We start from the raw sequence: 15,106 nt of genomic DNA, 5'->3' as shown, positions 1-15,106 counted from the left end.
CTTAGAACATTCTCTTTTTTTTTGATCAGCAAAGAAGAATATTATTGATGAATAGATAGAAAAGAGGGACTTGACTGAATTGCATCATAGCTCAAAAATACATCCTAATTAGGTTGGCACCTATAATTGAGCCCAATCATATGCAAGCCAAGGCCGATACAAAGGTTGATGAGACCTCAACCAAAACTGGGAATGAAAAATAAAAGAACAGAGGACTATATCCTGCAGGAGACTACAATTTGTGGCCCTTCAATCCAACCAAACAGTACATGAAATCATGGATTGTGTAATTAGGCAAATGACTAGAAAACTTCACCCATGTGGCCACTTTGATCTTGATACTATCCACAATATTCCCCCAAACAGGAACTATAGAGTTAAAAACCATGTTGTTTCTTGCAACCCATAAACTCCAAACCACAGCCAATGGAATTACTTCCCAGATGAGTTTACCCAGATTTTTGTATTTTTGACCATACCACCATAAAAGCAAGTCTTGTAAGGAACTAGGGGAGACCCATTGGGAGCCCCACTAACAAATAATTTCAGCCCAAACCTTCCAAGCGAAATTACAATGCAAGAGCAAATGCAGAGCAGATTCGTTATCAATACCGCAGAATGCGCAGTGATTGATAGCGGGGATAATGAGCCTGCGAGCAAGGAGATCCGAAGAGGCGATTCGGTTCCACCAAACAAGCCAACCAAAAGCTTTAATTTTGGGAGGGGCTGCTGATTTCCACATCTTCATAATCGGGAAAGGGGTTAAACGAAGAGAATTTTCAAAAATTTCATAAAGAGATTTAACTGTAAAGGAGCCTGATGGAAAAGGAGTCCATAACAGGTGATCCACACAATTGTTATTAATGCTGAGAGGTTGTGACAATTTACTAATTAGCTCAAGATGCAACTCATCTTCCCAAGCTCTCAGGGTTCTCCTATATGAGATATTCCAATGAGTTTGATTAACCGCAGCCTGATACAAATACTGGTGGACGAATGAATCTTTGTTTGTAGCTAGAGAGAAAAGTCTAGGATAAAGGTTGGACAAAGGAGTACACGAGACCCATGCATCCAACCAAAATTTAATTCTTTTACCATCCCCTAGCTTGAACTGTATATTTTCCAAAAATAATGCAATTGCTCTAGATCCATACCTTTCCAAAGATGAGATACTTTTCCACACTGCAGATGAAAGTCTGAAGCTTGAGCCATTTGGTAACCAACAATCTTCATTCACATTGTTTTTGGCACAAAGGACTTTCCTCCACAAGGAACTTTTTTCGGTGGCGAATCTCCACGACCATTTGCATAGGAGAGTATCATTGCCTTCCTTAGTCTTTCTGAAGCCCAAACCTCCAAAGTGATTGCTAACAGAGCATGCCTCCCAGTTGAGAAGATGTAATTTCCTTTTGACATCACTATCCCCCCATAAAAAGGATCTCTGATATTTATCAATTAAGTTTGCCACTTGGGTAGGAATTTTGAAAAGGGACATATAATAGATTGGAAGTGAAGAAAGAACAGATTTAATCAAAGTGATTCGCCCTCCAAGAGAAAGATACCTCTTCTTCCATGAGGCTAGTCTTTTCTTCACTTTGTTTATGATAGGCTCCCAAGTAGACAGTCTTTTTGGGTTGGCCCCTAGAGGCATTCCAAGATAATTGATTGGTAACGAGCTCACCCTGCAGTTGAAGAATTCGGCTACTTGAGAGGTGAAGTCCCTGTTAACCCCAACTCCACAAATTACAGACTTTTGGTAATTAATCTTAGTCTGGAAATTAATTCGAAGCAACTGAGAATTCTTTTCAGATTTATAATCTCATCCCAATCTGGATTGCAGAACATAAGAGTGTCATCTGCAAATTGCAGATGTGAAAGGTTTAATCCCGAGCTACCGATATCCACTCCCGTGATAAGATTGAGATTTTTGGCTCTTTGGATGAGAATATTTAGCCCTTCAACCACAAGATTAAAGAGAAAGGGGGAGAGAGGGTCACCTTGCCTTAAGCCTCTCTGAGGAGGAAATTCTTGAGAGGGGGATCCATTCACCAAAACAGAAATATGAGGGGAAGAAACACATTCCTTAATCCAAGAGATCCACTTTGCACCAAAACCGAAATTTTGAAGAATATGAAAAAGAAAGTTCCAATTGACACTATCAAAAGCCTTCTGAAAATCCAATTTGAGAAGAAGCCCACCTGAAGAGTTGCGCTTCCACAAATCAACAACTTCATTGGCGATGAGAATACCATCCAAGATTTGCCTCCCTTTTACAAAAGCTGATTGAGTTTCATCTATCAGATTTGGCAAAACAGATTTCAATCTACTTGATAAGACCTTGGCTAGAACCTTATAGATACAGCCTAGCAAACTGATGGGTCTGTAGTCAGATAAAGAAGATGGGTTTGGAATTTTTGGAATCAAGGTTAAGAAGGTAGAATTCAGGCCTTTCTTAATCCTGCTGTTAAGATGGAATTCATTGAAGAAGAGACAAAGATCTGCTTTTATGAAGGCCCAGCATTTTTTGATGAATTTCATATTGAAGCCATCAGGACCAGGAGCCTTATTACCTTCGCAATGATTTATTGCATCCAGAATCTCAGTCTCAGAAAAAGGTTGTTCTAACAGAGATGCATCCAAATCAGAAAGGGAGCGTTGAAAAGGTTCTGAAAATGTGGGTCTTGAGGGCCACTTTTCGGAGAAAAAATTCTGGAAATGAGACCTAACTGCTCTTTTTATTTGCTCCGGATCTTCTAAGTATATTCCATTGATGAATAGATTGCCAATTGAATTTTTCCTCTGCCTTGTGCTTGCAATCATATGGAAATATTTGGTGTTTTTATCTCCATTCTTGAACCACACTTGCCTTGATTTTTGCAACCAAATGCTCTCAATCAGCCTTGAAGTTTTCCAGAATTCGAATTTCAGCTTCCTCTTGTTTGTTGACTCCTCCTCAGATAAAGAACGGGTCTCTTGAAGGAGATCTAGCGAGTGTAATTGATTACCAATGGAAATGAGTCTTTCATTTTGATCACCAAACTCCTCCATATTCCATTGTTTGAGAGCTGATTTCACTTCCTTGAGCTTCATGAAAATTCTGTGCCCAGCCCAGCCAAGGTGCACACTCTGATTCCATGCGCCTTTGACAACATTTAGGAATTTAGGATGGGAGGTCCAGGCATTGAGGAACCTGAACGGCTTTGGACCCCAGTCTCTATTATCCACCATGAAGAGAATTGGACAATGAACGGATAATAAGCGTTGAAGACCCCATTGTTTAAAATCGAATCTGTCCAGCCATTGTGAGTGGATGAGAAACCTATCTAATCTGCTCCATCTGTCAGCCTCTTGATTATTTGACCAAGTGAAAGATCTGCCTTGCAGGGGAAGGTCTCTAAGCTCCAGATTGGCCACTAGGTCACTGAGTTGTTTCATACTAGCAGAGATTGTAAGACAGCCTTTTCTTTCCCCAATTCTAATAATTTCATTAAAGTCTCCCCCAATACACCATGGTAAATCATAACTAACTCTGAGACTTAATAATTCATCCCATAGAATTTTCCTTGCCCTGGCTTCATTAGGAGCATAAATATTAATCAAAATACAATCAAAGTCCGGAGAGATCGTACCTTTTAGAAGGATGAAGTTCGGTCTCTAAATGCATTCACAAACTGAAAATACCGATTTATCCCAGACGCTAATAATACCGCCCGAAGATCCCTCGGCCTCCACTGCTGCAAAACCCGGGTCATTGTGGGGCCAAATAGAGTGGATGAGTTGATTTGTGATTGTTGCTACCTTGGTTTCTTGAAGGAGCAGAAAATCGACTTTGTGCTGAGAGATAAGATTTTTAACTCCTCTTCTTTTCTCCCTTTTCCCTAAGCCCCTTATATTCCAAGAGATAATCTTCATGGAAAACAAAATTAAAAGTCCATGGATAGGCCGAGTGAGTAGAGGGTTAAATCCTCTCACCTTCTGTTTCATTATGCTGAAGCTCATGTTGGCCATGGAGCTCATTAAGCTTACTAACGACCTCATCATCTTCTTCATTACTTTTTAGGCCAAGGAGCTTCCCAATTTCCCACACTGCCTGGACTTCGTTAAGGATAATGCGATTACGATTTAACAAATTACACAAGATGTGACTTTCTTAACTGATATCAAAAAAACTACCACAGTTTTCATTACACCCTTTTCCATCCCCTCCGGCACCATTACCGCTGCTGCCGCTGAGCTTAGAGTTGCTCCACAGGGAAGCTCGAGTTGATCAAACGGGATGGATGCTGGCCACAACAATGGAGATACCGATCATGACTGGACAACCGTCTCTAGAAAGCATAGAAAACCTAGATCATCTCCCACCATCTTCATAGCCAACATTCCAGAGCAGATGCAGGTGAATTCCCTGAAGGGCATTTTTCAAAGATTTGGAAGTGTTGTCCACGCTTCAATTCCAAATAGAAGAACCAAGCGTTTCAACTCAAGATTTGGCTTCATCCGTTACGAGAGGCCAGCTTCGGCAGAGGAGGCAGTTAGAAAATTCAACAGAGCATGGTATGGTGATTATCATCTTATTGTCAAGCCTGCAAGATTTGAGAGGCCACCATATCCTAAGCACTTTCAGGCAGAACAAAAACTGAGATCCAATCTTCATGAAGCTCGCTATTCCAACACCTTGAATTTGCCAAGTGTGCAAAATCAAAACAAACCCTCTTATGCGGACATTGTTAAAAGCAATGCTCTAGCTTGCGACCAAGCTAATAAGGTACATGCTTCTGAACCTTCTATCAAAGTACACGCGATGGAAGCGGGTATTGAATGGCTCTATAGGAGTGTGGTGGTGAAAGCAAGCCTTCCAACTGCAGATCAGTCCATATTGAGCTCCTTCTCTCCTGAGGATGCCAAGAATATTCAGGTGCGTGCTATGGGGGGTAAATCATATGTTCTAACTTTTGATTCCCAAGAAGATATGAGAAACAGAATCCACAAAAACAAGGATTGGTTCACTTCAAGATTTGAGGATGCACAAGAATGGTCTCTTTGGAAACTATCCAATCTTAGCTCAAGAACAGTGTGGATCAACTGCTATGGAGTTCCACTGAATCTCTGGAATTCCAACACATTCAAGAGCATAGGAAGAGTTTGGGGTGAAGTGATCATGATGGATGACTCAACGTTGAAGCATCTATCTTTTGAATGTGGCAGAGTTCTGATTATAACAAATCAGCTCGAGGTCATTAATCACGCCATCACCTTGGTTTGTAAGCATGATGATCATATTATCCGTGTTACAGAGGAACAGATTATGAGCATTCATACGCCAAAGGCTGCTGGAGAATTCTCTGGTAAAGAAGACGATGATGTGTCTATCCCAGTGGATGTGGACAATGTGCACCCAATACGCGTCGAACAGCATGGCACCCAATTTCCAAACGGAAAGGAATTGATCTCACAAGCCAGAGTTCCAACAGATGAGAGACAACCCTCTGTGAATGGGGAACGGGGATGTCAGAGCACGCCTACTGTTAGCAGCCATGCCGGGGAACGGGGTTGTCAGAGCACGCCTTCTGTAAGCAGCCTTGCCGTTAAGGAAGCTGTTAAGTCTTCTCGCTCTAATTTTAAGGAGCTGGGCCACACCTCTATTTGCAAATTTAAACAGGTTGTTTCTAGCCCATTTAACCCTTTGCTCCCTCTAAGCCAAACTATGGTAGTTTTTTTGATATCAGTTAAGAAAGTCACATCTTGTTTAATTCGATTCAACTGAACAAACTATTAATTTTTTTTTTATTTAAAATGAGGGTATTGCATCTAAATATTTGGATGGTTTGATGAACGAGGAAGATGACTTAAATTTAAAAACCATTTACTAGTTCACAAATGGACATTCTTGGAAGAAAGCAACAGTGTAAGAAAGCTTCAAAGACAATCTGAGTTGTGGGTTTTATATAATAGAATAGATTGAGAAATACGAATAATGCATCTATGATTGTTGTTATTTACATTTGTTACTTTTGTTGTAAACGGATATTAATTCCTTCTATTAACTTATATCAATGCATTTCAGCCACTCGCAACTTCAAATTCCAGAGAGGGTGGCTCCACAACAGAATACAAGAGTATGGATATATATATACATATATGTAGAAACTCTAGTGCTAAGTCAAATTCAATATTAACTTAAAATTCAAAGATTAATGGTTTTGCCAATGTTGTAGGATAACAACTATGGTGTTGCTTTTGGGGGAACTAGCTCTGGCGTTGCTTTCGGGGGAACTAGCTTTGGCGTTGCTTTCCGAGGAACTAGCTCCATGGAGTCATCTCTCTTTGCTATGCCAAAATCCGTACTGCCAAGAGTAGAATCTCGTGATGTGGGTTTGTATCGTATTCTACTTTTATGTGCTTTGCTAGAGAAAAATAAGGCTCAACAACCTTGTCGTTAAGCCTTTTTCATTTAGCATTTATAATTAATACCGTGAATTTGAATAAATGGATTGTATGTTTGGTTTGTTTTCATACTTTATTAAGGGATGCTTCTTTGTAATTCAAATAAATTGGATTGTTAAGCTATCTAATGTGAGATACATGACCATCTGAACTAGCTTTGAATTGTTGCTATCTATGTACCAAAGTCATTATCCATTTACTTGGGGATCGGTTTTGTGATTAAATTATAATCTTGTTTGAATTTAAGAATATTAGGGTTCCGAACTATGACTGATTACTCTACCACTAACCTATCGAGCAACAAGATTTGATATTATTCAATTATCACTACAAGAATTAACACTTTTAGCAACAAAAAAATTGGTCGCTAAAAGTCTATTTTTGGTCGGCAAAAGTTATCCGCGACCAAAATTTTTGGTCGCTAGTTTGGTCGCCAATTGAGGGTCGGCAAAAGTAATTCGCGACCAAAATTTTCGTTGGTCGGCAAAAGTTGGATTTGCCGACTAAATTTTTGGTCGCTAAATATTTAATTATCGTGACTAATTTATTTTGTCGCTAAAACACTTTGGTCGCGAAAAGTGATATTTTCCCGACTAAATTTCTTAGTCGCCAATTGTCACATTTCGCGACCAAAAAGTTTGGTCGCCAATTATCACATTTCGCGACCAAATTTTTTGGTCGCCATTTATCACATTTCGCGACCAAAAAATTTGGTCGCCATTTGTTACTTTTCGCGACCAAAACTTTTGGTCGGCAAAAGTGAGTTTCCACGACCAAGAGCTGTTTTGGTCGGCAATAGATGTATTTTTTGCGACCAAAACTCTTGGTCGGCAATTATCATTTTTTGCGAAAAAAAATTATTTGCATATGCCGCTACTAATAAATTAGTCGCCAAAGTAGGAAAACAATACACCTGTAATATTTAGCGAATTCATAATCAAAACAGGTCTTATTATAAAATTTTCTATATCCAAGTTTCAACACATAACTCAGCAGTAGCAACATTGATTCCAAAAACAAGGAACGATTCACAAAACCCTATTCTAAACCCCAAAAACCAAAAAACAATTCATTCCAACAAAAATTAAACATAATCAGCATCAATTTAAAAAAAAAGAACATCTAGTGTTAACAAGGTTGAGTATTGTTGTTCTTTTTTATGTAGGGCATCCAGCTCCTTTTTGGCCTCTGCAAATCTCTCTTTGTCGTACGCGTCAACAAGGTAAACTACAGAATCCACCTGCATGATGATCAAAAATTATATACTATTTGTGAACAAAATTCAAGACTCCTTGTCATATAAATGAGCTGTGATTTGTCCTTTTCGTGCCTTGACAGAGAAAAAAACTAACAGCAATAACAATAACAGGATGGAAAAAAATTTATTCGGGCAGTAGTTCATTTAGCCAAGATTCAGCCCTGATACTCAGAGAGTCTTGCATAAAATTTTTCTATCATAAAAACCTCTTCTGCCCTGATACTCATTCCAATTGTATTTTCTGTGATTAATTTTGTGGTCGATAGTGTTGTAGAATTATTGAATTTTTAAACTTTTTCTCTCAACAAATTCTGTTAACAAACTCCATTTTTCCATTGGTGTTAGTCTGTACAATTCACAATTTCTATGTTTCTTGGAAGGCAGAGTTTCCTGTAATTGGAACATTAATCAGAATAGCTGATACTATCTATACATAAATACAGCAACTTGTGAAGACATTCCAATTCTCCTCTATTACTTTTTCAACTAAATGATAAAGCAGGCATAGCAAAGTCTACGAAAAAACTCTAAAAAAGGGGGTGAAACTGTAGTTCACATGCATATTCACTTGTGCATAATTCAACAACTACAATTAATAATCACCAACTTAATAGTAACTTGCATAGATAGAGTCTGAACAATTTTCGTATACAGGGGCACTCTATGGGAATCATACCCACAGTTTAAATCACCCATATTGAGAACAAAGCTATTGCTAATCCTATTTAGTTGCTTCCAAGTGCCAATTTTGGCACTGTTTGGACAAAGCCATCTGAAAAACATTTATTTGAAAGCAGCAACAACTCCTTTCAGAAAACATTTACCTAACATATCTTATTAGCTTGTGTGCTTTTGCTTATTTTATTGCCTTTGTAGTTATTGTAAGACCATAATACCATTTGATATTGACAAAAATAAAAAAACACACATTACATCATCAGATGTTAAACTGTAATGAGTTTTGGGGGAAGGTCTACCCCAGAACTACTATCATATATTTACCAGAAATACTTGTTTGCATCCATTGGCCAATGGAACGAGTGTAGCAGGTTCCACCTGTTAATAACATAAATCAAAAGTTAAAATGACATTTAGAATGCCAATGATTCATGGCAAAGGAAAAAAAAATGCATTACAGTAAATTACAATTGCTGCTCTTAAACACATCCACATACAGCTGAATATACCCCACCCCAATCAAACACTTCCCATCCAACAAACATTTGCATATAGAGGGGTGCATTGTGCTTAAGGTATGTTGTACCTTTGTAGAAACTACAGAGCCCATTTTTATTCTTGATAGTAAATATTATGATCAAGGATTATTCCCTCAAGAACGTCAAGACTCATTGCAGAGAAAATGGTGCAGACTCAAGCACATAAAATCCATACTCACTAAAGAGGTGGAAATTAAAGAACATAAAATATTACTTTCTTTCAAAAAATAAAACAATTCAACAAAATATGACAACACCAGTGAATCATAATCATAAGGTTACTAAAACAGAAAATCTATGTGATTAGCATTCTTGTTCTTTTTATTAACAATACTCATTACATAGTTTGTAATCTGGTTGGTAACATAATCAACACGAGTCCCACCCTTAATTGTCGCAATCGAATTTACAAAGCTGACCTGGAAAGTCATCAACCCATCAAAATTAAAAGGTTCTGATGCACACACTGAAGCCAGACAGATCATGCAGACCACCAGTATACTCCAAAAACAAGCATCCAGACAGATGCTCTGATATTTTATCTGTTTTGATCTGTTATGCTGCTGTGTTGGTTTTAACAATCTTGGGGATTGGTTTGGATGAAGGGCCGCTACAGGTCAAGGCATTGTGTTTGGTCTGACTGTTGGGCTGTTGTAATTCAGGGCAATGTAGCTCACTTTTAGCTCTTTATTCATCAATTTTGAATTAAAGCCCACTTTTAGCTCACCAGTCATACTAAAGCTCACCTATAAAGCTCTAGGTGTGTTCCATGTGAAATTTGAGAATTGCCCTTTTTCTTTTTTTCATGTTATGAATCAAGAAGAGAAGCTTATAGTTACGTGAAAGAGCTAATCACTAAGGTAGGAGAATAACTTCAATGACCTTGGACAATTGGAAAAAAGAGCTACTGGGCAAAGGAAAGATCCACACAGTTAAACTATTAATGAAAATTCATGGAGAAAATTTAGACTAGAACCAGTAGTACCCATTAAGCCTTAATTATTCACTACAGAGACAAGATAAAATAAAAAATAAAATCACTATATATAGATATCAAAAGATGCAAATAAAAATGCAACATAATTTGTCTGCGTGGTTTGGAAATTAAAATTTTCAAATTACCTGTTTGGCACTTCACTGATCAAGATACTCACAGTTTAAGCTTCAGAGTGGGATAGTTTCGACTTCTAGCTGCAGCATCTGCTATTCATCTGTCACTAAAGGTGAAACTTTAAATGCTGATAAAGTGGAACATGTCTCTCAATGTTCGTAAAATATAGGTGATTTACATTTGCAAGTGATAATTTTAGGACCACAAAGTCATAGAAGTTGATCAATGATCAAATCCATACCACCGTTAATTGCTTGTTGAAGTTGATCAATGACCTAATTGTTTATTGATAAAAAAACATCCCAATCCAAGTATACATTGAACTGTGCTTGTGTGTGTATGTGATGTATAATGTATGGTTGAGAATAAAATCGAAGAGAATACATAAATATAATATCATACTGAAGATGGGCAGGTTTGCCACATTGAGCACAGGATAAGGTATCTGATCCACCAACCATCACTGCACAAATCAATTCATATCACAGAACAACGTTATTATATCACTGCACAAATCGATTCATATCACAGAATTGATTAATTATTGACCAGTCATGAAAAGAAGGAACAACTGAGCCAGTGCATATATTTTGCGAGAGTTCCTAACACCTTAATGAAAATCAAAATGAAAGAGAGATAAGAGAGGAGAGAGGAGAGAGGAGAATCAACCAAAAAAAGGGAGCTAGTATAAACAAAATTTCTTACGTCAATAGCAGAATAAGTAGAGGTCCAACTTATCAACATTAGGTAAGTTCAGTCACCCTTATCTAAAACTTACAACGACATATCCTATCAGAAAGGGCATTGCTTCATGTCTCAAACCACTCTTCGAGTAACCATTTCTCGAAAACCCCACATTATCTGATCAAAATTGTTATTTCTGTGAATGTAAAGGCAAAAAGTCCCTACTATCACCCCATTATATAATTAGGATATCCTTAGTTCATCATTAGAGGAAAAAATGGTTTTCATTGCTTGAACGGCTGGACAAATGATAGAATATTGGTGATTGAATATGGCTTTCCTAAATTTGATTCAGCTCCAAAGGTCAAAAGAAAATCAATGATAAACATTTGGAAAACCAAAATATTGGAAGCACATAGTAAATGAAGTTATGGACAAATTCTAACCCCATGCTACTCAAATCAACAAAATAACAATCGGTCCAAACAGACAACAAACCTGTTTGGTGCAGTTTTTTTCAAGCAGAAAGTTAACAATTACAAACCATAAGTTAAAAGCATTTCCTCCTCAGCTTCGTAATTGTCAGTTTTTTCAGCTAATTTAAGTTGTTTTTGCCTCACATGTTGTATAACCAAACACTCTGCAACAGATTCACAATGTAAAGAGGAAAAAAAACAAAAAGCAACCCCAATAAGCTTCACCAGAGGGGGCCAGCAATCCAAATGACTAAATTAAGGCCATTCTAGTATTAAGTTACATGCATTATCCTCAAGAAAGAACCGAAAAAGAAAGCCACATTAATGCTAGACAAGAGGTAAAAACAAGGAAAGACAGACAGAAAATCATGGCAATTCTTTACTTTACCTTATCATTGACATTTGCATCTTTGAACCTCTGAGTGTAAATATACCGTCCAGGAAAAACAATATACTGCCAACCCCCAATCTACTCAAAATTACCAACAACAACATACCAGATCATAAGTTAAATAAACAAAAATCAAAATAATCACAAGGTTACTCAATTACAAAGGTAATAATACTAAAAACAGAAACATCCAAATAACATCAAAACAATCTAACTAGCATAGACAACAAGAATTGGTATCATATGGATAACCACAAAATTAACTCTGAAACACAAATTTCCAAAAATTTACATCTGGGTCATGACAAGATCACCCTAGAACTTACTCTAACGAGGTAATTAACAGTTCTAAAAATTGAGGCTCTATAGCACTTTAACGATTTTTTATCCAAAATTAATAAATAGTTCGATTTATTATTCAAAATTAATAAATAGTACACAGATAAGATTTATTCTCTGACTAAAGTTAAAACCAATCATATTTTTCTTGAAAAGTGTAACTTTTTTACTTGAATGTAAAAACTTAAGGGGAAACAAAGGTTTTATATGCTCAAAAGAACAAACAAAGGTTTTATATGCTCAAATGAATTATGAAAACCAAAGAAACTCACATTATCTTGATCAATTTCTGTGACCGTATCATCCAATTGAACATCACCTAGACCAAAGTCTCTGCAAGCCTGTTGAAGCTCATCAATCGTTATATAACCACTACCATCCTTGTCAAAGAAAGAGAATGCTGCGATCAAATTCTCTTCTCTCTCCATCTTATTTATGTGCAACGTAGCAGCAATAAATTCAACATAGTCAATTGTTCCACTGTTGTCAATATCTGCCTGTCAAAGTTCCTCATTTAATGGAAAATTTAACTAGACAATCAATTGAAAATGAAAAAAAATAAAACTATAAACTTCTGCACGATAAATCTATTTACTGCATTCATAAGGGCCTTGATCTCAGACTCCATTAGTTCGGAGCCTACTCTTTTCAAGCCTACTCTTAATGGAAAATTTAACCAGACAGTCAATAACCCAATAAATTGTCAAATTATAGAAACCCATACATGGTAAACAATGAAAAATTAACCAAATGTAAGAAAAGGAAAGGAACGAAGACCACCCATTGCCAATAAGGTTATAAATCAAACAAGAACACAAGAAATTGCAAATTTACAAATCAAAATCAACAATGTCTAACCAAATGAAACAGAGCAAGAAAGTGAGAAGAACCCAAGAACCAACCAGGTTTATAGAAAATCGAGAGCCCAAAATCAGTGGCCTTGAGCTTGGTGCCCTCGTCAGGAGTATCGAACAAGAAATTCTCAGGCTTGAGATCTCTGTGCATTACCCCAAGAGAATGACAAGCCTCCACAACCCTAACAATGGTCTTGATCAATCTCGAGAGAGACTCCGAATGATTGATTCATGTGCCTAGGGTTCGAATCGAACGCAAAGACGAGAGAGAGAGCGAGCTAGTGGTTCGTTGTTTGCTTGTTTCGCACCTATTTCAAAGAGAGATGAGAGAGGGAGCTCTTGAGTTACCACTCGTCGAGGGGCTTGACGGAGTGGTCTGCACAGTGGATAGTGAGGAGGAGCTTCATGCGGGGGACTAGAGAGAGGTCGTTCTCGATTTCTAAGGTTTCGATTGGCCGGAGAGTCTCTGACGACAGTGGATTGGTCATCCTTCTTCTTCTGCTTCTGTTTCTAACTAAATTGGCGCTCTCTCTATTCGGCACTATGAGCTCTCTCTCAGCTTGTTTTGCTTTAACGGTGGTGAGGGACTTCGGTGAGCTAGAGAGAGTGGCCACCGATTGAGAGAGAGAATACAGAGAGAGGGAGAGGGCGGATCAACATATACAGAGACACAAAGAGCAAGCTGGAGACAGAGAGGAGAGACGGGGATTAGAAATGGCGACCAAATTTTATAAATGGCGACCAAATTTTGATTTTGAGAGTGGGTACAAAACGACGTCGTTTTATAAATGGCGACCAAATCTTTTTTTGTCGCAAAAAATTTTCATTTTCCCCCTCCATGTTTCAAATTTCCCTCCCACACTTTTCGCGACCAAATGATCAGATTAGCCGCAGAAAAGGTACCTTCGTCGACAAACTTTTTTAGTCGCCAAATCTCAATCAACGGCGACTAAAATATTAGTCGCTAAAAATACTAATTTGGCGACTACTTTTTTTTGGTCGCCAAAATGTAACCTTCCGCGACCAAATTTGAAGTTGGTCGCCAAAAGCATACTAATTTCTACGACTAACTCATTTTTGGTCGCCAAAATGTGACCTTCTGCGACCAACTCATTTTGGTCGCCAAAAATAATGATCATTCGCGACTAATTAATATTTTGGTCGGCAAATGTTATTTTTTTGCGACCAAAATTTTTTTGGTCGGCAAAAGTGGTCAGCAAATATGTAAATTCTTGTAGTGTATCATTCTCACCGTGAACGACATGTGGTGAAAGCATCCTTAACTCTTGGAACTCGTTCGTAGTGGCTCCATTTCGTTCAACCTCAAAGTGGCTCTTTCATGATTTGCTCTGAGACTAACATCAACCTTCTTTGAATGGTTCTTTGAATGATGTTGACATTCTTTGATAATGAAATCAAGTTGGTTTGAGGTAAGGAACCTTCTATGAACCTTGACTGATTATCAGTTGTTTGATACAAAACTTAGTTACAAAAAATTTCTACTAGGGTGACATTTCAGCTCTTCAACTACAATTCAATTTTTAAGATTGAGAATTTTATTAGAACCTCATTCCTTAGGATTGGTTCACACAAATATCCTAAATAAATAAAAGAAAAAACTACTAAGGTAAAAGAAAAACGTCATTCCTCTCTGTCTTGTCGGAACCTTACCACACTAGAGCATTGCGGACAATTCTTGTTGCCAATTACTAGGGGATTCCATTCAAAGCTTATTCCTTTGTTGTCGATCTCTTTCTCTTATTTCCTTGATCAGCCATCAGTGCTCACTTTACATCTCACCATTGAATTGAACATCCGCATTGTTAAGCATAATGTTGAGGATGAGGCTCAAGATGACTCTACACCAAAGCTCTGCACCAAAGCTGCACCATAACTTTTCAGCTGCAACAGCTGCACCAGCCACAGCTTCTCAGCTGCAATAGCTGCACCAGCTACATCAAAGCTTCTCAGCTACAACAACTGCCTCAGATGTACCAGCTTATAGTTGATACAAGATAGCAAGTTGTGGGTTGTTAGTTTGGTAGTTAGTTTGTTAGAACTAGAGTTAGATTGTTGTTATGGTTAGGTTAGGAGGTTAGAAGGTGTAGTTAACAAATAGTTGTTTCTCTATAAATACATGTTCTGTAATTCTATCTTGTATTGAATAAAAAGTCAAATCTCTTTATGGTATCAGAGCATTAAGCTCTTGCGAGCAGAGATCCTTGGAGATATTTGGGGATATTGCTATGGCTTCTTCCAACCCTACATCTTCAAACCCTACACCTTCAAGTTCTTCTTTACCTGCAAATCTTACACTCTTAATTTCAAACCT

The 15,106-nt window shown here is 37.7% G+C and overlaps 1 protein-coding gene across 1 annotated transcript; it reads right to left on the bottom strand.

Annotated features, from left to right (window-relative positions):
- Positions 1–12,123: 12,123 nt before the first annotated feature.
- On the bottom strand, positions 12,124–12,925 carry LOC145800645 (calcium-dependent protein kinase 11-like). The gene is made up of 2 exons (XM_082890361.1): positions 12,779–12,925; positions 12,124–12,417 (listed from the first exon to the last, which is right to left on the bottom strand). Exons 1-2 carry the CDS (start codon positions 12,923–12,925, stop codon positions 12,124–12,126), a joined length of 441 nt encoding a protein of 146 aa, XP_082746487.1.
- Positions 12,926–15,106: the final 2,181 nt, after the last annotated feature.

This window comes from Camellia sinensis, chromosome 10 (genome assembly GCF_055761805.1).
Source record: "Camellia sinensis isolate YWXY chromosome 10, ASM5576180v1, whole genome shotgun sequence".
Classification (NCBI taxonomy): Eukaryota; Viridiplantae; Streptophyta; class Magnoliopsida; order Ericales; family Theaceae; genus Camellia; species Camellia sinensis.
This window is presented reverse-complemented; position numbering and strand designations above follow the sequence as displayed.

Excerpts from the sequence above, each read along its gene's own strand:
- LOC145800645 (XM_082890361.1), bottom strand. The coding sequence starts at position 12,925 with ATGCACAGAGATCTCAAGCCTGAGAATTTCTTGTTCGATACTCCTGAC. Across the intron at positions 12,418-12,778 it reads TTCTTGCTCTGTTTCATTTG|GCAGATATTGACAACAGTGG; the intron begins GTTAGACATTGT and ends GAACTTTGACAG.